This window comes from Pelophylax lessonae (genome assembly GCF_965119305.1).
Source record: "Pelophylax lessonae genome assembly, chromosome: 2".
Lineage (NCBI taxonomy): Eukaryota > Metazoa > Chordata > Amphibia > Anura > Ranidae > Pelophylax > Pelophylax lessonae.
In genome coordinates this window covers 693491460-693514251 of record NC_138769.1, presented here as the reverse complement: position 1 = coordinate 693514251, position 22792 = coordinate 693491460, and the positions used below count along the sequence as shown (strand labels likewise).

The 22792-nt window shown below is 44.9% G+C and overlaps 1 protein-coding gene across 1 annotated transcript in view; it reads right to left on the bottom strand.

Moving 5' to 3' along the window:
- Positions 1–10578: 10578 nt before the first annotated feature.
- Positions 10579–22792, bottom strand: part of LOC309546749 (uncharacterized protein) — a gene marked incomplete at its 3' end in the record, with an annotated part of 37387 nt that continues 25173 nt past the window's right edge. Inside the window, exon 2 of the mRNA XM_082246443.1 lies at positions 10579–10636. Coding sequence (XP_082102569.1) covers positions 10579–10636 — 58 coding nt within the window. The remainder of the gene's footprint in view (positions 10637–22792) is intronic.

Below are 22792 nucleotides of genomic sequence, written 5' to 3'. Positions count from 1 at the left end.
CCTGTCCCACTGTAACCAGTGTGGCTGTAATTGTTGTGTTAGGTAAATTTAGTTGTTCTCAATACAATCAGTGCAGCTGCATGTGATTAGTTAGGTCTGCTCAGTGTTTCAGCTGCTGCTAGTTTTGACTGTTTTTGCTGCTTTCTAGAGAACTGGAGAACTTTCTGGAACATAGGTGTGAAGCAATGCAAACAGCAGCATGAATATTCATGTAGCCCTGGAAAACCCCAAGGAGGATAGCCCTAAAGGCTGCTATACTCTGTATAAATACTTTAAGACACAGAGCTTCTGGGTCTTTTCTTTCAGGAGAGGAACACAGCCTGAAAGGGTTTGCTGCCCTCAGGGCAAAGCTGCCATGTGCTTGTTTATTATGAAGCCTCAGGTGGGGGACCTGAGGGCCTGGATGCTGAAGCTACAGAGAGCTGACTGAGGGGCAGCTGTCTGAATATCTAGTCTGGTATCACAGGAAAAAGGTGTTGCATGGATGTTAGAAGGAGGCAACCAACTTTCAGTGGACATTTGTGAGTACAAACTGCTGTGAGAGATCTTAGAGACTTTTGGGCTGCTGCCACCCCTCTTGTGCCAGAGAGTCAGCTATGTCTTTGACCAAAGGGGACATCAGCTGGTATCCCAAAGAGCTTAGTCTAGTTCCTTGTGAAGGGACTCTGCTTTAGTTGCTCTAAAGAAAGAAGCCTGATTGAACTACTTCTACTACAAAAACCAAGTCCACAGTTTGCTAATGCAAGGACTTCTGCTTCAGCTTTTTAGAAACAAGCTCAACTTATATACAGTTCTCTGTTTGGAGTTCTTTCAACCCTATCCCAGTTACTCCAAAAATAAAATAACAAAAAAGAACACCCCTAGACTGTTTTGAGGCAAAGAGTGACTGCGATTGTGTGCCTGGTCCTTTGGGGTATCACTAAATTGGGCTTTTTCCAGCGGCTCCTTTGGGGTATCACTAAATTCTGCCTGCCTTTTTTAGACACAGTGTCCAGTCTTCAGTTTCTCTTCAAATCTCAAATAATTATAGCTTGTTTTTATGTGATTTTATTTTTTCTATTTTATTCCCAATATTTTTAGGGCAGCTCTATTTTCAAAGCCTAAATTGTTTACTGAAGGCTTTTCTAAATCTGAGAAATGAGACTGAATGAGCCACAGACTTTGCTGTAGGCACTTTTCATGACACCAATATCTCCCAGCCTCAAGTGTCAAAACCAGACTATATATAAAAACATTTATGGAGCGATCACTGTGCGGTTTTGATGGCTCTCTGTGTCACCTCTAGCTGACAGTTGATTTGTTATGTCCGTAAGTCCCCATCTTATCCTTCTCCACCAGAAAAAATGTCATGAAGAGTTTCATTTGTCTATTTTTATCGTTTAAGAAAAACATTTATTTTCTGCCTGCAAAAATGTCCCTGGACTTGGAAATGTCAAAGTGCCTGTTTGTGAATTAAAAAAAAAAAATCGGAAAAAATTAAAACAAACAATGAAGTACTGATATTACAACTACTACTACCACTATTAATAAATGTAATGTAATTTTATTTGACATGAATCATAAAGTGTATCCATAGAAAAATGAACTTCTTGTAAATGTTCTATTTAAGAAAGCAAAGACCACAGGCATCCATTGTGTAGTGAAATGTTTCTTTTTTTATGTACTCTTTATTTAAGATTTTTTTTTCACATTTTCAGACAACATAGACATCCAAATTTCCCTTACAACAATGTTAAATACATAAACCAATTTGGCCACTAGGGATAAGCCAACGGTTCGGTCAGAATTTTTGCCTGTTTGGGCCCCTGTCTGACGGAAACCGAAAATCATATACAGAAGTGGTATTTCTTTCTTTCCTAAAGAAGCTTCGGGTGCTTGTACCCGCCTTATTCCTAGGAACCACTGACATGACCGAAGCACTTAAGCAAAGGGGCTGGGATAGCAGTAACACTGACCAAATATGGCCAAAGATGGCAAATGACGTCACATCTTCCCGGATATAGCTTATTCGGGTATGAGTACCACTGGAATCAGTCAAGTGTTGTCTGTTTTTTTTACTTTTTTTCGGTAAGTGGCAGATATTGTGATTGGCATTGATTTTACAATGAGGGACATTTTTGGGGATTTTTTTTAATAAAGGAAGGATTTGTCAAACGTTTGAGTTTTCATATTTCTAGGTTACAATTCTATTTTTTTTTTTTGTGAATATTTATTTGGGGCAGGCGGAATAAGGGGGGGCCCTCAATATTAAAGGAGGCTCCTAGATTGCAATAGGCCCCCTGCCCAAAGACCCCCCGACCACCAGCTAGGGTTGTGGGGAAGAGGCCCTTGTCCTCATCGACAAAACAAGTGGAAGTTCAGTGAAAACCTAATTAAAGCTAAATCTACTCAAGCACCAATTCTTAGCCTATTCTTTCTAACCCTGTAAAGAAAAGATATGTATACTTACCTATTCTGAAGCCGCTCTGGTCCAGTCACATGATCTCTCCAATGTCGGCTTATGTTAAGAGGAGAGACCACCGACAATGGCTGCAAATGCCTGGGAGATGACGTCACCCATAGGCCTACTATAAGGGCATTCATTGTTGGCTGTCCCTTCTTTACATTTTAGCTGCTGATCATGGAACCGGATCGGAGTTACTTCAGAATAGGTAAGTATACACATACAGATATACAAGTATATATCAACTTCCACTTTAAAGCTGACCACTAGACAGACGCAAAAGGCACACATAGATTAATCTCTTTGGTCATTAACCACTTGCCGTCAGCCCCTCACAGGCAAAGTGACGTAAATATAGGTCACTAGCCTGTGAGGCTCTGGGGAGCAAGCGGTCCCACGCGGTCACGGACCCCCCCGCGCATGTGACCGGCGGACCAGATGTCCGCCGCTCACTCTGCGATCGGCGGGGGAGAGGGAGAAAGTCAGGCAGCTTGTGTAAACAAGCTGCCTGTCATTCTCCCCTGTGTAGAGACACCGATCATACGGTTCTACTATGTAGGACCGTTGATCAGTGTAACTACAGCTCAACAGACAGCCAATCACAGTTAGAATCACGCCCCTAGGGACACACACAGCCCCTCCCTCTCAAATAAAGTTAACTCCTTCACTGCCAGTGTATTTTTACAGTAACAGTGCATATATATAGCACTGATTACTGTAGAAATGTCACTGGTAACCCCAAAAGTGTCAAAAATATCAGTCAAGGGTCCGATCTGTCCGCCGCAATGTCGCAGTACCGCAAAAAAAATTGCAGCTCGCCGCCATTACGCGTTAAAAAAAAACAACAAAAATGACAAAAATCTTTCCCTTTGTTAGTAAACGCAATAACTTTTGTGCAAACCAATCAAAATACGCTTTTTGCGATTTTTTTTACCAAACATAGGTAGCATAAAACAAATTGGCCGAAAATGTTAAAAAATTTTGATTTTTACTTTTTTTTTTGGGGAATTTCATATAAAAAAATGTGAAAAATATTGTTATTTTTGCAAAATTGACGCTCTTTTTTTGTTTATAGCGCGTGATCAAAAAATCGCACAGGTGATCAAATACCACCAAAAGAAAGCTCTGTTTGTGGGAAAAAAAGGACGTCAAATTCTCAACCACTTGGTGATTCATCCATTCTGGGTTTCTCCTTCAATCTTCCTCACTCTTCCACTCCTCCATTGGGATTCCCTCCACCCTCATCACATGACACCAGCCCTTCCTACCCACCACCAATCTTGGCTGTTTGCACAACCTTTGATAGCATATGCTACACTCTCATTACCTCAATTTTTATATACACATGACAGGTTTGGAAGGTCCTTTTCTCCACTTTACACTCACTATCCACCTACCATGGACCCCTTCTCTGGTTTGTATTCCACCGAGACCCTTCAGCTCCTGGGTCAGATACGGGCCACCGCCATTACATGGAGGTCCAATATTTTCCATTTGAGTCGTATTGACCCGTGAGTATTTGGTACTCTTCTGAGTCCATATTTCATTGAATCCTTTCAATCCTTTTACCCTCCATTACTTATTCCAACATATTGTTTTTTTATAGATACATTTTTGAATACATTGATCTCTGAAGAAGGGAGTTTAGCTCTCGAAACGCGTCAGATCATGATACAGCATATTCTATCATTATGGAAACCCAATAAGATAAGGCCACTTTTGTAACCAAGCTGTAACACCAAGATGCATGCCATTATGTGATGTACCACTTTCTACGTTGTATACTGTTTACTGTTTGCAATTTTAGCTATTAAGCTACGTCATGTGATACCGCACACATGACATCATTGTCATATCATGTATACAAAATACAATAAAGAATTAATGTTACTTCATTTATCCAATTGTATATTTTATTGATCTCCAGCCACTAGCACATACCTCATTCAAAGTCCCGTGGGCCAAAACTCCTTTGCTTTTGTCAAATTCGTTTAGGTACAGCGTCGCACGACCGCGCAATTGTCCGTTAAAATCACGCAGTGCCGAATCGCAAAATACCCCCTGGTCAGGAAGGGGGTAAAATCTTCCGGGGCTTAAGTGGTTAATACATCATCAATTATTTTAAATGCAGGGAGTGTATATACTATACCTGAATTCAACTTGGAATTAGCAGTCCCTTTGTAGTCTGTACAACAGAGCTCAGAAAGGAGGAGGGGGAAGCAGCACACAGAGCCAGTCAGCTGTGCTGCAGTGAAAGGAGCCATGATGATAGAAGGAGAAAACTGAATGGCGGATAGATGAGCTCATAAGTGTACTTCTTGTCCTTTCACTGTCCAGTCACAGAGTGGTGGTTAGGAAGAGACCTGCAGGTGAAAGTGAAACTGTAGCACAGAAAGATCAGGTCCCCTGAAATGTTACACAGACAGGGCTATCCTGTGTAAATCTTAGAACTAGATGGACAAAAACTCAAACCCTTTGCTTTAACAGCTCTCTCTATATATTGCATCTGTGCATTTAGTTGTTTGCTTGCCAGGCAATAAAATTAGCTTGACATTAATCCGAAGATTATTGTAGTAATACCAACAATCAAACTTACAACCATCATCAGAATAAACAAGCAGCCATATGCTGTAATAAAGATACTAGCAATATTGTAAAATGATACCAATTTAATGTACCTGTCACATAGAGCCAAGAAGAGTCCGCTTGGATTCGGCAGCCAGTAGCAGAGTCTGTGTTTTTCAGTTTTGTAATTGATTACAATTCTAATGTTCTCCTGCTAATGATGGCAGAATTTAAATTGTCCTATAATTGCTCATTTCAGTTATAATTCACTCACAACAGGACAAGCACCCACCCATTAACTGACTGCCTAAATTAGTCAAAATCTGAAAAGCTTTTAAAACAGTTCTGACAGTAATTAAGATCCTGGTAGTTACAATTTGTGACTTTGTTTTATAGTTTTTATCTTATTAACTAAAATACATTATTTTACAGTGTACAGTACACCTACTTTCTTCTGTGGCATTGGTTGACATTGGCTGTATTTGCCAAGGCAAAACAGAGCAGTGACATTGCTGGAAAAAGAGCTTTCCAATGGTCATTGCCTCCAGAGTATTTGGCATCACGCCTTTCTTGTCTTCTCAAAGGCCAACTCCATCCATAAGAGATCAGTTGTTAAATACATACCAGTGAGGCAATTCAGCCATTGGGAGAGGGCAATGGCCAGATTCTTCAACTGTAGTTTGTGTTTCCTCTGCTTCCATAAGATCATATTTAGATACAACAAGGTCATTTTATATTTCAGGAAGTCTATGGGGGTAGTGTAAAACCATCAGATGCAGTGGCGGCTGGTGAAGTTTTAAGATGGGGGGGCGCAAGACCCCGCCCTTCCATTCTGACCCCTCCCATTTCTCAGAAGCCCCACCCCTTATAGACTCCACCCATTTTGTCCCCTGTATTTTGCTTGCGTGAACCAATTCTCCCAATATATCACATATTAAGGGGTCCATCAGTGCTAGTATATCCTATAATATGGAACAGGGGCCCTATTATGGGATATACTGTGAGAGACATCCTATTATGGGATACATGGATTGAGAGTGGCACAAACCCCATAGTACAAACCCCTCAAGCACAAACAACTCAAGCACAAACCCCACAGTACAGGCCCTCTAGCATAAACCCCACAGTACAGGCCCTCTAGCATAAACCCCACAGTACAGGCCCTCTAGCACAAACCCCACAGTACAGTCCCTCTAGCACAAACCCAGAGTACAGGCCCTCTAGCACAAACCCAGAGTACAGGCCCTCTAGCACAAACCCCACAGTACAGGCCCTCTAGCACAAACCCCACAGTACAGGCCCTCTAGCACAAACCCCACAGTACAGGCCCTCTAGCACAAACCCCTCAGTATAGGCCCTCTAGCACAAACCCCACAGTACAGGCCCTCTAGCACAAACCCCACAGTACAGGCCCTCTAGCATAAACCCCACAGTACAAGCCCCTAGCACAAACCCCTTCAATATAGTGACCAGTATAAATGCCCCCTTTCAATGTAGTGACCAGCATACATGTCCCCAATGCAGTGACCAGTATACATGTCCCCAATGCAGAGCTATGCATGCGTGCCTCCAGTGCAGCCAGTGACCACCAGTATACATGTCCCCCAATGCAGAGCTATGCGTGTGTGCCTCCAGTGCAGCCAGTATACATGTCCCCCAATGCAGAGCTATGCGTGCGTGCCTCTAGTGCAGCCAGTATACATGTCCCCCAATGCAGAGCTATGCGTGCGTGCCTCCAGTGACCACCAGTATACATGTCCCCCAATGCAGAGCTATGCGTGCCTCCAGTGCATCCAGTATACATGCCCCCAATGCAGAGCTATGCATGCGTGCCTCCAGTATACATGTCCCCAATGCAGAGCTATGCGTTTGTGCTTCCAGTGACCACCAGTATACATGTACCCCAATGCAGAGCTATGCGTGCGTGCCTCCAGTGACCACCAGTATACATGTCCCCCAATGCAGAGCTATGCGTGCGTGCCTCCAGTGACCACCAGTATACATGTACCCCAATGCAGAGCTATGCGTGCGTGCCTCCAGTGACCACCAGTATACATGTACCCCAATGCAGAGCTATGCGTGCGTGCGTGCCTCCAGTGACCACCAGTATACATGTACCCCAATGCAGAGCTATGCGTGTGTGCCTCCAGTGACCACCAGTATACATGTACCCCAATGCAGAGCTATGCGTGCGTGCCTCCAGTAATGTACCCCAATGCAGAGCTATGCGTGCGTGCGTGCCTCCAGTGACCACCAGTATACATGTACCCCAATGCAGAGCTATGCGTGCGTGCCTCCAGTGACCACCAGTAATGTACCCCAATGCAGAGCTATGCGTGCGTGCCTCCAGTGACCACCAGTAATGTACCCCAATGCAGAGCTATGCGTGCGTGCCTCCAGTGACCACCAGTAATGTACCCCAATGCAGAGCTATGCGTGCTTGCCTCAAGTGACCACCAGTAATGTACCCCAATGCAGAGCTAAGCGTGTGTGCGTGCCTCCAGTGACCACCAGTAATGTACCCCAATGCAGAGCTATGCGTGTGTGCCTCCAGTGATCACCAGTAATGTACCCCAATGCAGAGCTATGCGTGCGTGCGTGCCTCCAGTGACCACCAGTAATGTACCCCAATGCAGAGCTATGCGTGCGTGCCTCCAGTGACCACCAGTAATGTACCCCAATGCAGAGCTATGCGTGCTTGCCTCAAGTGACCACCAGTAATGTACCCCAATGCAGAGCTATGCGTGCGTGCGTGCCTCCAGTGACCACCAGTATACATGTACCCCAATGCAGAGCTATGCGTGCGTGCCTCCAGTGACCACCAGTAATGTACCCCAATGCAGAGCTATGCGTGCGTGCCTCCAGTGACCACCAGTAATGTACCCCAATGCAGAGCTATGCGTGCGTGCCTCCAGTGACCACCAGTAATGTACCCCAATGCAGAGCTATGCGTGCGTGCCTCCAGTGACCACCAGTAATGTACCCCAATGCAGAGATATGCGTGCTTGCCTCAAGTGACCACCAGTAATATACCCCAATGCAGAGCTAAGCGTGCGTGCGTGACTCCAGTGACCACCAGTAATGTACCCCAATGCAGAGCTATGCGTGTGTGCCTCCAGTGACCACCAGTAATGTACCCCAATGCAGAGCTATGCGTGCGTGCCTCCAGTGACCACCAGTAATGTACCCCAATGCAGAGCTATGCGTGCGTGCGTGCCTCCAGTGACCACCAGTAATGTACCCCAATGCAGAGCTATGCGTGCGTGCGTGCCTCCAGTGACCACCAGTAATGTACCCCAATGCAGAGCTATGCGTGCGTGCCTCCAGTGACCACCAGTAATGTACCCCAATGCAGAGCTATGCGTGCTTGCCTCAAGTGACCACCAGTAATGTACCCCAATGCAGAGCTAAGCGTGTGTGCGTGCCTCCAGTGACCACCAGTAATGTACCCCAATGCAGAGCTATGCGTGTGTGCCTCCAGTGACCACCAGTAATGTACCCCAATGCAGAGCTATGCGTGCGTGCGTGCCTCCAGTGACCACCAGTAATGTACCCCAATGCAGAGCTATGCGTGCGTGCCTCCAGTGACCACCAGTAATGTACCCCAATGCAGAGCTATGCATGCGTGCGTGCCTCCAGTGACCACCAGTAATGTACCCCAATGCAGAGCTATGCGTGCGTGCGTGCCTCCAGTGATCACCAGTAATGTACCCCAATGCAGAGCAATGCGTGCATGCCTCCAGTGACCACCAGTAATGTACCCCAATGCAGAGCTATGCGTGCGTGCCCGACTGAGAGTGCACTTACCTGTGAGTCATGGCGGCTTCTCCCTCTCCTCTTCTTCGTTCGGCGGCGGGAAGGTGAGCGGCTCTTTTCCCTCTCGGCCTCTTCTGCGGCGGGTGACCGGCGCCGGCTTCTTCTCAGGACTGGACTCCTCTTCGGCGGCGGGAAGCTGACCGGGCAGTGACGGTGAGTGACTGGTGCACGCACCGGCACCGCCCCCATTGCGACGTCAGCGGCGTCGCAATCGGATGTCCTGGATGATGATTGGTCCAGGCTGGAGCCTGGACCAATCACAGCCAGGATATCAGGAAAGTGGGGGTGACCAATCGCAATGACTTGCGCCCAGGTTACGCCCCCAGAAGGCAGCCAATCGGCGCCTCTTCTGGGATGTAAACCCCAACCCCCCCCCATAGCCAACAGTGCCACCGCATATGCCTGCGAACCCAATTTTTTTTTTCCCAACTTTATTTGTTCTTTTTGTCATTTGTTTTTTTTTCTTTTTTTTAGGGGCAGGGGGCGGCGCCCTGGCGCCCCCAATGCACGGGCCGCCACTGATCAGATGTTGTGGACAAAAATGGGACATCCCTATTGGTTTTAAAAAAACGGAAAGTGATTTAGCTTTCCAGGAACCGGTGAAAACAGAAATGCCTGATTTGCCCGTAAATACCAATGCAAATAAACAAAAATCCCCAGTTAAAGGAGAAGAAGGGACAAATCTCTTTTAGCCCTACTTCTCTTGTGGATCACCAGAGTGAACATAGATATGCACTCGTGTGATCCATGTTAAGTCAACACTGGGCTAAAGTCCACTGTCGGCTGATGTCACTCAGCCGGTCCTGGCGCAAAGCTGACTGTAATGCCAGGATCCACCCACATCAGTGCCATACTAAAAGCATTAAAGAGCCCAGGGCAATGCAGTGCACTGGGGCCCTCCCTACACAATCACCCACAAGAAAAAAAATGCAAATTATCGATAAGGCGATATTTATTGGTACAGCAGTGCAAAGGCTAAAGGCAGCTTCCAAGTTTGGCGGCTGGGTCCCTGGAACACACACACGGACGGGAGTCAGACTTGACTGCCCTGTGTATGCCTGTTCCCGTGGAGGCAGACAGGCATTCCTGTAGTTGTGGGCTCCCCCTCTACGTCCCAAGTGGCCTGACAGCATCGCAGCGCTGACAGGCACTTGCCACCTGCTAAGTTCTGTGGCAGGATGCACACAGGAATGGGGGTCAATGCTTGGCTAGGGCTGGGCAGGTGGGGCCCCCCGGGCAAGTGGGGCCCCCGGGCAACTGCCCAGCGTGCCCATTCGGTAAGATGGCCCTGACCCAGATGCCTGGACCAGCATCTGGCTCAGGCTCTTAGCAAGCAGAGCTAGCTGCTCCCTACCCCTCCACAGCCTGAGTGCTGGAGGAGCAGGGCAGAGAGCCATTGACTGACAGTGTATCTAAACCCACAAACAAAAATTTAACTTTTTGCAGCTCAATTCCAGCAAAAACTTATTTGGGGGAATAACAGACATCATTGAAGAATCATCAAAGCATCATTGAAGCATCACCGAAGCATCAAAAACACATTAAAAAAGCATGTTGAATAGGTAGGTGTGTTTTATAAGATAAAGCAGGTGTGAATGAGTCCTAAAGGAGACATGGACCTCATCAAAACCCCCAAAAAATTTTTAGCGCTGGAACTGAGCTTTACTGTTCCTGCAGCGCAACGTATGTCTGTCAGTCTACTCAGACTTGTTGAAAACCAAGCATGTGGTGGCTGGCATATCCTGCAATCACTTTTATCTCAGCAGATGTGCAGAAAAAGTGCCACTTTCACTGGCCAGTTTCAAATAGCCACTAGAAGGAAAAAAAAGTATTTCAATAAATATGGCAATGCCATCTCAACACATATACAAGCAGACTTTATTCTTCAAAAATCACATGAAACTTTCTCACTCTATCATAAAGCAAAATTCCTGTGTGAGAAGCCTCCAATGGAAGCTGACATTCTTTGATCTCTGGTCTGCATACTGCTAACGTAGCAACATAACTGAATGTGTTCAACCTCATCACAAGTAAGTTCTTTAGAGCCAGAAGGTGGTTCAGAAGTCAGTAAATGGCAGCTTCTATTTAAGGTTTCTCGCACAAGCATCCTGCTTTGTGAGGGAAAATTATTTTTTTATTTTAACTCATGAAAAATGGTGATTAAAGACTATACTGCTCAAAGATACATCTTGAAATAATGCTTGGGCTTTTGATTTGGGGTGGAGGAATTGTGTGATTATATTTTAATCCAAAAATAGCTTCCGTTGTTAAGCTCCTATAGGAGTTTTAGGAGATTACGGTAATCACTTCCTCGCAGCAGCGTTAAAAAATCCACAACATTTCACATTTTGAAGATTATGATAAATATCAAATTTTAAATCCATCTTTTTGGCTAGACAGTGAAAATAAAAGATACATAGAACTTACCTGCAAGTTCATAAAATGATTACTACTTGTACTCGGAACTCCCATCTGTTGTAGCATTAAGGAGGGATCCTAACCTCTCACTGTTCTTGGGAGTTCATGGGACTGAAAGCTGCAATAATAGAGTTCCCTTGTGCTGCCACCTGCTGGGAACAGCTGATATTGCCGCCAAATACTAGAATGCAATACCCCTCCTGCCACACACAAACTTATGTGCTGTTAATGGCAGCTGGGACACTCTCATTGTATAGTGCAGGGGTGGCGAACAAGTTCGACAAAAGGAGCCAAAATTTTAAACTGTGAGAGTCAGAGAGCCACAACACGCAGTGACCTGCCAAAACAGACAAACACACATAAATGTCCCCCATCAGAGACCCCCACACACATAAATGTCCCCCATCAGAGACCCCCACACACATAAATGTCCCCCATCAGAGACCCCTGCACAATAATGTCCTTATCAGAGACCCCCACACACATAAATGTCCCCCATCAGAGACCCCCACACACATAAATGTCCCCCATCAGAGACCCCCACACACATAAATGTCGCCCATCAGAGACCCCCACACACATAAATGTCCCCCATCAGAGACCCCTGCACAATAATGTCCTCATCAGAGACCCCCACACACATAAATGTCCCCCATCAGAGACCCCCACACACATAAATGTCCCCCATCAGAGACCCCCACACACATAAATGTCCCCCATCAGAGACCCCCACACACATAAATGTCCACCATCAGAGACCCTGCACAATAATGTCCTTATCAGAGACCCCCACACACATAAATGTCCCCCATCAGAGACCCCCACACACATAAATGTCCCCCATCAGAGACCCCCACACACATAAATGTCCCCCATCAGAGACCCCTGCACAATAATGTCCTTATCAGAGACCCCCACACACATAAATGTCCCCCATCAGAGACCCCCACACACATAAATGTCCCCCATCAGAGACCCCCACACACATAAATGTCCCCCATCAGAGACCCTGCACAATAATGTCCTTATCAGAGACCCCCACACACATAAATGTCCCCCATCAGAGACCCCCACACACATAAATGTCCCCCATCAGAGACCCCCACACACATAAATGTCCCCCATCAGAGACCCCCACACACATAAATGTCCCCCATCAGAGACCCCCACACATATAAATGTCCCCCATCAGAGACCCCCCCTCCTCACTCACCTGCTGCTGTTGATATGCGCAGGGGAAGATGTCAGCGGGCGGCTGTCTCGGCTGAGCTGAGCTCTCGTCAGTCACTCAGACACGTGACAGGCAGCTGAGGCAGGAGGGAGACACACGGGTCCCCACGCTCTCTGGCCCGTGCAGTGTTGGGAGATGGGAGATGTGATGTCGCAGCCTGGGGGCGGGACTACGCGCTTGGAGATCTCTCCTCAGAGGTCCCGCAGCATCCAAACTTGGCAAAGACTACTAGAGCCACAGTATACCAAATAATAATGATAACCAAAGAGCCGCATTCAGTTTGGCCGGGAGCCGCATGCGGCTCGAGAGCCGCGTGTTCGCCACCCCTGGTATAGTGGCACAGAGGGAGGTGGGGGTAGAACTCCTTGAAATGATTCAGAGCTTTGCTAATTAGGTGTATCACACAGAGCTGTAATGCTATGATCAGCAATGCAGATAAGAATTTGGAGATTTGAAAAAGTGGTGTGAGCCTTTGCACTTGCTTTTACACTTGGTGTCATCATCCATTTTTTTTTTTTTTACTCTAACATCACTTGGCAGATACAGTGACCTGGGACCAATGGAGCCTCTGCTCTCATCTCTTGAATTAGTGATAGGGTAAGGGCTGTGGATGTGGTGTTTCAGTACAGTTCCCCATAAACGCTTATTCTACAAGCTGAGATCTGCAGGCTTGGACCATCAGGTTTGTTCTTGGATAGAAAACTGGTTACAGGGGCGCATCCAAAGGGTAGGGATAAATAACGTGCACTCAGACTTTTCTGGAATGGTAAATGGGGTGCCATAAGGGTCTGTCATGGGACCAATTCTGTTTAACCACTTTACCACCGGAGGATTTTGCTGTCTTACGTCCAGGCCACTTTTTGCGATTCGGCACTGTGCAAATTTAACTGACAATTGCACGGTCATGCGACGCCGTACCCAAACTAAATTTACGTCCTTATTTTCCCACAAACAGAGCTTTCGTTTGGTGGTATTTGATCACCTGTGCGATTTTTACTTTTTGCGCTATAAACAAAAAAAGAGCGTAAATTTTGAAAAAATAATATTTTCACATTTTTTTATATGAAATTCCCCCCAAAAAATGTAAAAAATCAAAATATTTTTAAATTTTTGGCCAATTTGTTTTCTGCTACCTATGTTTGGTAAAAAAATCACAATAAGCGTATTTTGATTGGTTTGCGCAAAAGTTATTGCGTTTACTAACTAAGGGAAAGATTTCTGTCATTTTTGGTGTTTTTTTTTTTAACGAGTAATGGCGGCGATCTGCGATTTTTTTGCGGGACTGCGACACTGCGGCGGACAGATCGGACCCTTGACTGACATTTTTGACACTTTTGGGGGTACCAGTGACATTACTGCAGTAATCAGTGCTATATATATATATGCACTGTTACTGTAAAAATGACACTGGCAGGGAAGGGGTTAATTTTATTGGAGAGGGAGGGGTTAATGTATGCCTGGTGCTTACTGACGTGTGTGGGGGGAGGTGACTGAGTGACACAGGGACAGATCACATGCTCAGCTATGCTGAACTCTGCAATCTGACCCTGCCTGTCACTTGGGAGATCCGCCCGCTTGTGTTTACACAAGCAGGCGGATCTCCACACTCGATTCCCCGACGATCAGGGAAGAGCAGCGACTATCACCGCTGCTCCTCCCCTGGCCCGACTCCCGCTGGGACTGAATACAGCGGGAGCGAGCCTCCGGGAAAGGGGAATGTCTGGCGACGTAGGTCGTTATCGAGCCACTTTGCCGCAGTAGAGCTCTAGTAAGCAGACGGCAAGTGGTTAATTTATTCATAAATGATATAGAGGATGGGATAAATAGCACAATCTCAGTTTTTGCGGATAACACAAAAACATGGCAATAACTTCACATCAGGATTTAGAAATTTTACAGAGAGACCTAAACAAAATAATGGGGTGGGCAACTACATGGCAAATGAGGTTTAATGTGGAGAAAGGTAAAATAATGCACTTGGAGGCTAAGAACATAAACTCAAACTACTCACTATGAGGAGAACCTCTTGGGGAATTAAGGATGGAGAAAGATCTGGGGGTCCTAGTAGATGACAGACTGAGCAACAGCATGCAATGTCAAGCTGCACCTACCAAAGCCTGCAGAATATTAGCATACATAAAAAAGGGGATATACTCCAGAGATAAAACTACAACCCTGACACTTTATAAAACTCTGGTCCGTCCATATCTGGAGTATTCTGTTCAGTTCAGGTCACCAGTCCTCAGAAGGGATGTGCTGGAGCTGGAGAGAGTCCAAAGAAGGGCAACTAAATGAATAAGGGGACTAGAGGACCTCAAATACGAGGAGCGACTACAAGCACTAAATTTATTCTCGCTGGAGAAAGGATGCTTGAGAGGGGACATGATAGTAATTTGCCATATCTCAATGGTGATCCCAGCATAGGAAAAAGGCTATTTACTCTCATGGAGTGTAAGAAGACATGTAGCCACACAATGAGATTGGAGGAGAAGCGGTTTAACCTTAAGCTGCGGAGGGGGTTTTTCACTGTCAGGGTGGTAAGAAGAGGGAGTATTGATATTTTTAAAAGACTCTTGAACGTGCATCTTAAAGAACACAACATACAGGGATATGGGAAATAATTATCGACAATGACCCATGTATACCTGCACAGGTTGAACTGGATGGACTATTGTCTTTATTCAACCTTACCAACTATGTAACTATGTAAGTTATGACTGATACCAATTAATATTTTAGCTGTATGTACAGGCAATCTTTCCACTTACTTAATACAACAGAACACTTCCTACTGAACAATCAATGTAAAAGGCATTCTTTCTTCTGACCACTAATCTACGGGGAAATTCTTCCCAATGACTAGTATGTAAGAAGTATTCTTCCAAATAACCACTTTTTAAGGGACATTATTCCAAATGACTAGCAGTGGAAGAGGCATTTATTCCACAGACAACCAATGTAAGAGGCATTCTTCCCACTCACCACCTATGCAAGGGGCACCCTACTCATCATTAACCGCCAATATAGGAGGCTTTCTTCTAGCTGACCACCAATCAAAGGATGCATTCCTCCCAATGACCTCCAATGCAAAGGAGGCATTCTTCCCTTAACCTCCAATGCAAAGGAGGTATTCTTTGAACTGAACACCAATCCAATTATTTTGCACTGACCAGCAGTGTAAGGCCTTATTCACCTGGGGTGTATCAAGGCTTACACTGCATGAGGGCCATATTTACCAGCACAGGGAAGCAAGGGTGTTCTGTGCATCCCCATGCAGGCTGTCCTATTCATGTCAATTGTAAATGCAGTGGTTGCACAGATATGGCCGCTTCTCCAAATATGACATCCATAAGGCTGTGAGAGCTGGGCAGACAGCGTGCAAATGCAGACAGCGTGAGTTCAGAGACATGCACCCACACCCAAATGGATGTCTTATTGGCAGCAGCCACTGCATCTCAATTAACATTAATGTGATTGCCTGCACAGGAATGCACAAAACACCTGTACTTCCCAATGTGAGTAAATACAGCCCTTGCATGGGGCAGGCATTGATACGCCCTGTGTGAACGACGCCCAAATGACATTCTTCCCATGACAGGGCAGCATTCTACTATACACCAATATAAAGGAGCATTTTCCCATTGATCACTAATGTAAGAGACACATTCTTTCCATTGACCACTAAAGTATAGGGCAATCTTCTCATTGCACACCAATGTAAGGGGGTCATTCTTCCCACTGACCATCACAGGGGAAATTCTTCCCACTGACTACCAATGTAAGAAGAGCATTTTTCCCCCTGACCACCAATGTAAGAAGAACATTTTTTCCCCTGACTACCAATGTAAGGGGGACATCCCTTCCACTGACTATAAATGTAGGAGAGTCGTTCTTCCTATTGACCTCCAATCAAAGGGGGACATTTTCCCACTGACCACCAATCATAGGGGGGATTTTCCCACTGGCCACTAATGTAAGAAGAGCACTTTTTCCCCTGACAACCAATGTAAGGGGGACATTCTTTCCACTGACTATCAATGTAGAGGAGTCATTCTTCCTACTGACCACCAAAGGGGGAATTCTTCCCACTGTCCACAAATCATAGGGTAAATTCTTCCCACTGACCACCAATCATAGGGGGGATTTTTACCACTGGCCACCAATGTAAGAAAAGCATTTTTTCCCCTGACTACCAATGTAAAGGGGGACATTCTTTCCACTGACCACCAGTGTAAGAGGGGCATTATTTCTCCTGACAACCAATGAAAGGAGAGCGTTCCTTCCACTGACCACCAATGCAAGTGAGGCATTCCTCCAACTGAACACCAGTCTAAGGAAGCATTCTTTTCACTTTAGGGGAGCTTTTAACCACAGATCACCCATGTAATTGGGAACTTTACCCATGACCATCAATGTATGAGGGCATTTAACCACAGATCACCAATATAGGAGGACATCAAAATGACCTTGTCAGGTAAAAAAAAAAAAAAAAATCTGGAATCCCTGCAAGACAAATGTAAATACTTACCTCTCTGATTGTGAATCAACAGAGAGAAGGCTGATAATACTTTCTACGATGTATTCTCATCCTAATGCAGTAATAGCAGGCACAGCCAACATTAGCATTAACTAAAACAAAAAGTGACAGAGCGCTCTAGATCCTGTTAGTAGCAGCCTCTATAGTCATCATACCAGATTAGATAGTCAAATAATAACAGTTAGAACATCAGGGCTACTTACCCTATACTGATTAGTAAAGGATACTGTCAGCCTGTTTCTAATCTTTATAAATAAGCAGTCACTCGCAGTGTTAAAAATCCCCAGCGTAGAGGATCAATCTCCTTGCAGTGTCCTTCTCTTTTTTAAGCCACTCTGCAAGTCAGTGTGCAAATTAAAATTAAGATCGAACACACGGTGACCCATGGCACTGATGTCATTATGGGTTTCTTAATCCCTTCTGGACCGCCCCAGGAAGACATACTGCGGCAGGGCAGCCCTCCTGCATGAAATTACGTACCGTATGTGATTTTTTGCACTGGGTCTGGTGTGCGCACTTGTGCCGCCGGTGACCCACTTCTGCTTTGATTGGACACAGCGGGAGCCAAGCAGCGGGTCCCCAGGCGATCGTTCTTAGGAGATGCAGAACAGCGGTCTGCCTATGTAAACAAGGCAGACTGCTGTTCTGTGAGAGGGGAAGATGGAGATCTTGTGTTCCTGCTAAGCAGGAACATGGATCTCTGTCTTCCCCCAGTCAAAGCATCCCAAGCACATCCAGGGAACACATTTAACCCTTTGATAGCCCCTGATGTTAACACCTTCCCTGCCAGTGTCATTAGTACAGTGACAGTGCATTTTTTTTTAGCATTGATCACTTTATTGGTGTCATTGGTCCATAAATATATCCCATAGTTTGTAGACGCTAAAAATTTTGCGTAAACAAATCAATATCCGCCTATTAGGAATTTTTTTTATACCAAAAACAGGTAGCAGAATACATACTAAATATGTAAAAAATACACCGCACTAAAAGCAATATATAAAGCTGCAAGCACTACAATCGACATAAAATTGTCCATAAACCTTACACAAAAAAAAAACTGCAGCGCTAAATCTAATTAAGTGTATATAACTGTGGTAAAACATCAATGGATCCATGATTGTATAATGTGGTGAACAAACATGGAAAACACTGAAGTGAAGCTGAAACGTTCAGGTGTCCAGGTGTCCAGGTGTCTTATTAGTGGGAATAGATCCAGCACCAAAGTGAAGAGGCAAATGCGCTCACCAGATGGTATGGACCCAGATACCTTACAGTAGGTGGGTCATACTGGCTAGAAATTCCTCCACAAGGCAACAGATCGTTTGTAGATGGTAGTTTATCGAATGAATCCGTAGGGTTCTAGATTAAATGGTCTCATTCTCCGGATGGCACACCGACATGGGAAATAAGCCAAAGTACACAAACATAGTGTAATACTAAGAGCTAAGTAAAGTCCCGCGAGCAACCTCCCTATCCTAGATTTTTATATATTGCTGCAAACACTTCACTTCTCAGAAAGTGCACAGTGCTAAAATATTGTATAATTTGTGTTGCGCAAAGATAAAAATCTGTATCACTATAGATAAATTTATACCTATACTAGAACACGGGCGGACACGTATAAATGTATCTATAGTGATACAGATTTTTATCTTTGCGCAACACAAATTATACAATATTACTGCTTAAAAGAGATTTATTCTTGAGGTAAAAACACTTACAAACATCTGTAAATGACAGCTTTTGCAAATCCAAATGCTGAATGATGGCGAATGATGGCAAATGACGGCTTTGACGCGTTTCGTCACAAATGACTTGTCAAAGGGATCAACTACCACCTAAAGAAAGCTCTATTTGTGGGAAAAAAGGGCATCTATTTTTTTTGTGTACTGTCTCTCTCTCTAAGTGCACATTTGTGCATATTGGGTATGCCTGCATGTGCGCAAATGCAATGCAATTAGCAAGATACAAGACTTTGTGTTTAGTCTGGGCATGCGCTGAAAATCTGGCACATGCACAGACCAAACATCATTTTTCATACCTTCCTATTTGCACACACACACGCACACACACAAATTCTCTGTCAGGTCCTTAAAGGAGAAGTTTGGGGTTCATAAAAACAAACGTACGTACTCACCGCTATGCTGCAGCATTGGTGTGATGCTGCAGCTGTCCTATGTCAGCTCTGTCCTATGTCAGGCTAGATTCACATTGATGCAGCTCTGCAAGCCATGTTTTGTGCGGGCATGGCAGCCCATTCAAATGAAAGAATGCCTCCTGAAATGCAGGGAAAAGGTCCCTGCACCATTTCTGGAATCGCAGCCAGTGCGGGAACTGCTAATGCAATGCGGTTCCCAGTAGGGGTGCAATTTCCAAAGAGTGCGGCATGCAAGTAGAATTAATGGCACCTGCATGCATCCAGCGCATTTTTCTGTGTGAGTAGTTGAGGCGGTGGGAACACAGGCGGGCACACAGCGGGAACCTAGACCAAATGTGAACCTAGACCGAGAACTAAGCAATCACATGAACGCTGATCACTTAGTTCCCTGTCTGCTCAGAGCTGAAAGCAGTAACTCTGAGTCACCGCTCTCTGCTCTGCTACTCCAGCCAGGCTGGAGAGGGGGCAAGCATAGCTGACTCCAACTCCCAGTTGCAGAGAGGCAGAGTCAGCTGTCAATCAGGCAGCTAGGTGGATCCTGACCATATGGTCGGGATCCTTCCAGAGCCTGGAACGGCTCTTCTGCGTCAGCTATAGCATGCTCTAGACTGGCCCTAAGCCCTAGGAATACCCCTTAAAGTGCTATAGAGTAAAGTGATGGCGAGGTTTCCTTGAAGAAATATTATACCTAATATTTAAATTGCGGAAGCACACGTTTAACAATAAATTGTGCACAGAACAATCAATTATACCCAGAAAAAGAAGAGAACAACCTGTTCCTGTATAACCTTGTTGGTTAAGTGTCCCTAGAACTCCATGAAAAGCTAAATATCTCACGGCACAATGGAACATTGATTGGCAGATGTTACATGAACTGACAAACATAATGCAAAGCAAATTTAAACCACCTTGGTGTCCTGAAATGGAGATTGCAATTAACAGCTTTCCAACAGAAGCTTACATACGATGAAGAAGGAGGAAGGGGGGAGGGCGGCAGTCATTTGGTTCAGAAGCTTTTTGACATATGGTGGTCACAGATGGATGGCGCTAGCCACCATTCCAATCCCTTACAGGTCTGTGCCAGATATATGTCAGAATTGCCTAGGGGAACTGAATAAAACTGTTTTTTATTTTCTTCTAAACCGTGTAGCTGTCAGCATCAAATGCAGCAGCATGTCATTATATGCTGCCCTTTAGCCAAAGGATTTTAATGAAAAATCATCTTTGACAGTGCGTGGCATTGAGTGACAATCAAAGAAAACATGGGTATTTAAAATCTACTCGATTTTTGGGCTGCGGTGGGTTGTGACAACGGGCTTTGCAAAATAATGTGAAAACCATTACTAGTGGAATTCAGAGCAGTCTGGAAGACAGATATTTCCCAAAGACATATCATATTGGGCTTACTGTAAATCTGACTGTCAGTTTTCAAATTTTCTTAACCATAATCATTGGGTAATGTTATCAAGTTAAATACAACAGATCGCCTGAAACGGAGTGTAGAAAACATTCCCAAGCGTCTCTTCATCTAAACTTTGGTTTAAAAAAAAAATATTCATATATATATATTGTAAGGGATTAGCTCGGTGGCGGGTGTGGATGACCCCTTGGGGGGTGCGTTTTCCCAGAGAGGTAGCCGACAAGTGCTTGCAAACAAACAGTGTGGTTTATTAAATGGTGTTTTCTTCACCAGGCTGTATGCAGCAAAACATCCAAAATAAAATAAAACAGAAAATAAATCCTTGCCTCTCTGGGCGGCTACCTTCTCACAACTGGAACCTGCCTAAGTGTCTGTCTCCAACCTACCGTCGGGCAGACTTCCTTGTCCTACAGCGGACACTCAATAGTCCTTTTATAATAGCTTCACAGGGCAACACAGTCCTTTGTTTCTTTCACATCAACAGTTCGTCTTCTCACCTTTGAGACGTATTCACCCTTGGTTACCGTCCCGGGCACACATCACTCCGGGGGGTCTTCTCCCAGGCCCACACATCCTGTCGGGAGGCACACGCTGACTGTCCTCCTGCTCCCAGCCCACATGGCTTCAGGACACAGCTTCTGGAGGCAGCAAACAATAGGACTTTCTCTGAACAAATTATAGAGCCTTAACTCCCTCATTCTGAACAGGTGAAGGCCTTTCAACTTCCTGCTGGCTAGCTCTGTAGCCAACACCCTAAATTAATTAATGGACTTTCTAAATCAGGTGGAAATGTATCTCCTTCCTGTGACTACATTCCCAGATTTAGCTGACTTCCTGTTACATACCCCCCCCTCTTGTTTCAACCCTAGGGTTGGGACACAGATTTCCAGGCACGCATGTGTCAAGCACTGCTGACTCACTGATAAGCCTCCTATTATCCTCAAGCTTCCGGATGAAACTGTTTTGTCATCTTCATTGACGGATTTCTCATAAATGCCACACAGTTTGTCTCTCATCTCATATACACATTCTTCAACTGCATTTTTGGCATCATTTCGCTCCTTCTCGTTTCTGTCATCTTCATTGACAGCTTTCTCATAAATGTCAGACAGCTTGTCCCTCATAACCGTCTGTCCAATCCACCACGGAGGACCGTGATCCATAGGCAACTCAATTGGGCTAGTCTTAATGTCTTCAACATTCTTAAGACGCCTCTCTCTGCAATCCATAAATGTTTTCCACAAAACTTTGAGAACCTTTGCTTCACTAAGCTTTGTTCCAAGTAGGGACTCTTGACATCCCTCTGTGACTTGAGTTGCCTCTCCATACAGCTGTACACAATCATTGACTTTTTGTTGTAAAAGGGAATGATCTTCCTTCTTGAGCTTTGCTTGCTCTAAGATGCTGTGCAGAGGATTTTCCAATTGAGACAACAGGCTGTCACACATTTCTTCAAAGTGACCCCTGTTCCTTTTCCCAGAGATATCAATATCATTCAAACATTTCATATTCATAGGCAGATCTGAAGCATTTGCACTCATCAACTTCTTAAACTTTTCGCCCTCCTGAGCGAGTCGCAGTAAAGGCCTACTATTTGATTTGATATTCAGTTTATATTTCTTGCCAAACTCTTCACAGAAGTAGCCAACCAGAACATCATCAACTTTCCTTCCACCAACATAGGGGTCAAAGGCAACAACACAGTTGAACCCAGCGATCTGGGTGGTATCCATTATAGACCTCCTCTCTGCATCAGTGAAGAAGCATGGAACTGCAACACATTCTTTTACAGGTTTCTTCAATGCACTTTCTGCTGAACTATTTGACCGCTCAAGGTCACCTAGTTCTTTTTCTCTATCTGAATTCCACATGGAATGCATCTCAAGATCACGATCAAACTTCTGCCACCCGTCTTTCACCAGTTCCATTTTGGAAACACTCCCTGAAAGGCACTTATTCATTTGCTTCACGTTTTCACCAACAGCCTTAGTTTTCTCCACTAGGTTTTCAGCCTGAACTGAGAAATCACCACATTTCTTACTCAGCTCCTTTGTTTGCTGAAGCTCTAATGATACATTTTCCAATGCTTGAAGTTTTTGAAGGAACGGTTTATTCCAAAGGGGTGATTCAAGCCACGTGTCATCACATTTCTGAGGCTCACTCAGGACAGACCCCAAAACACTGATCCTTTTAAAAACTGC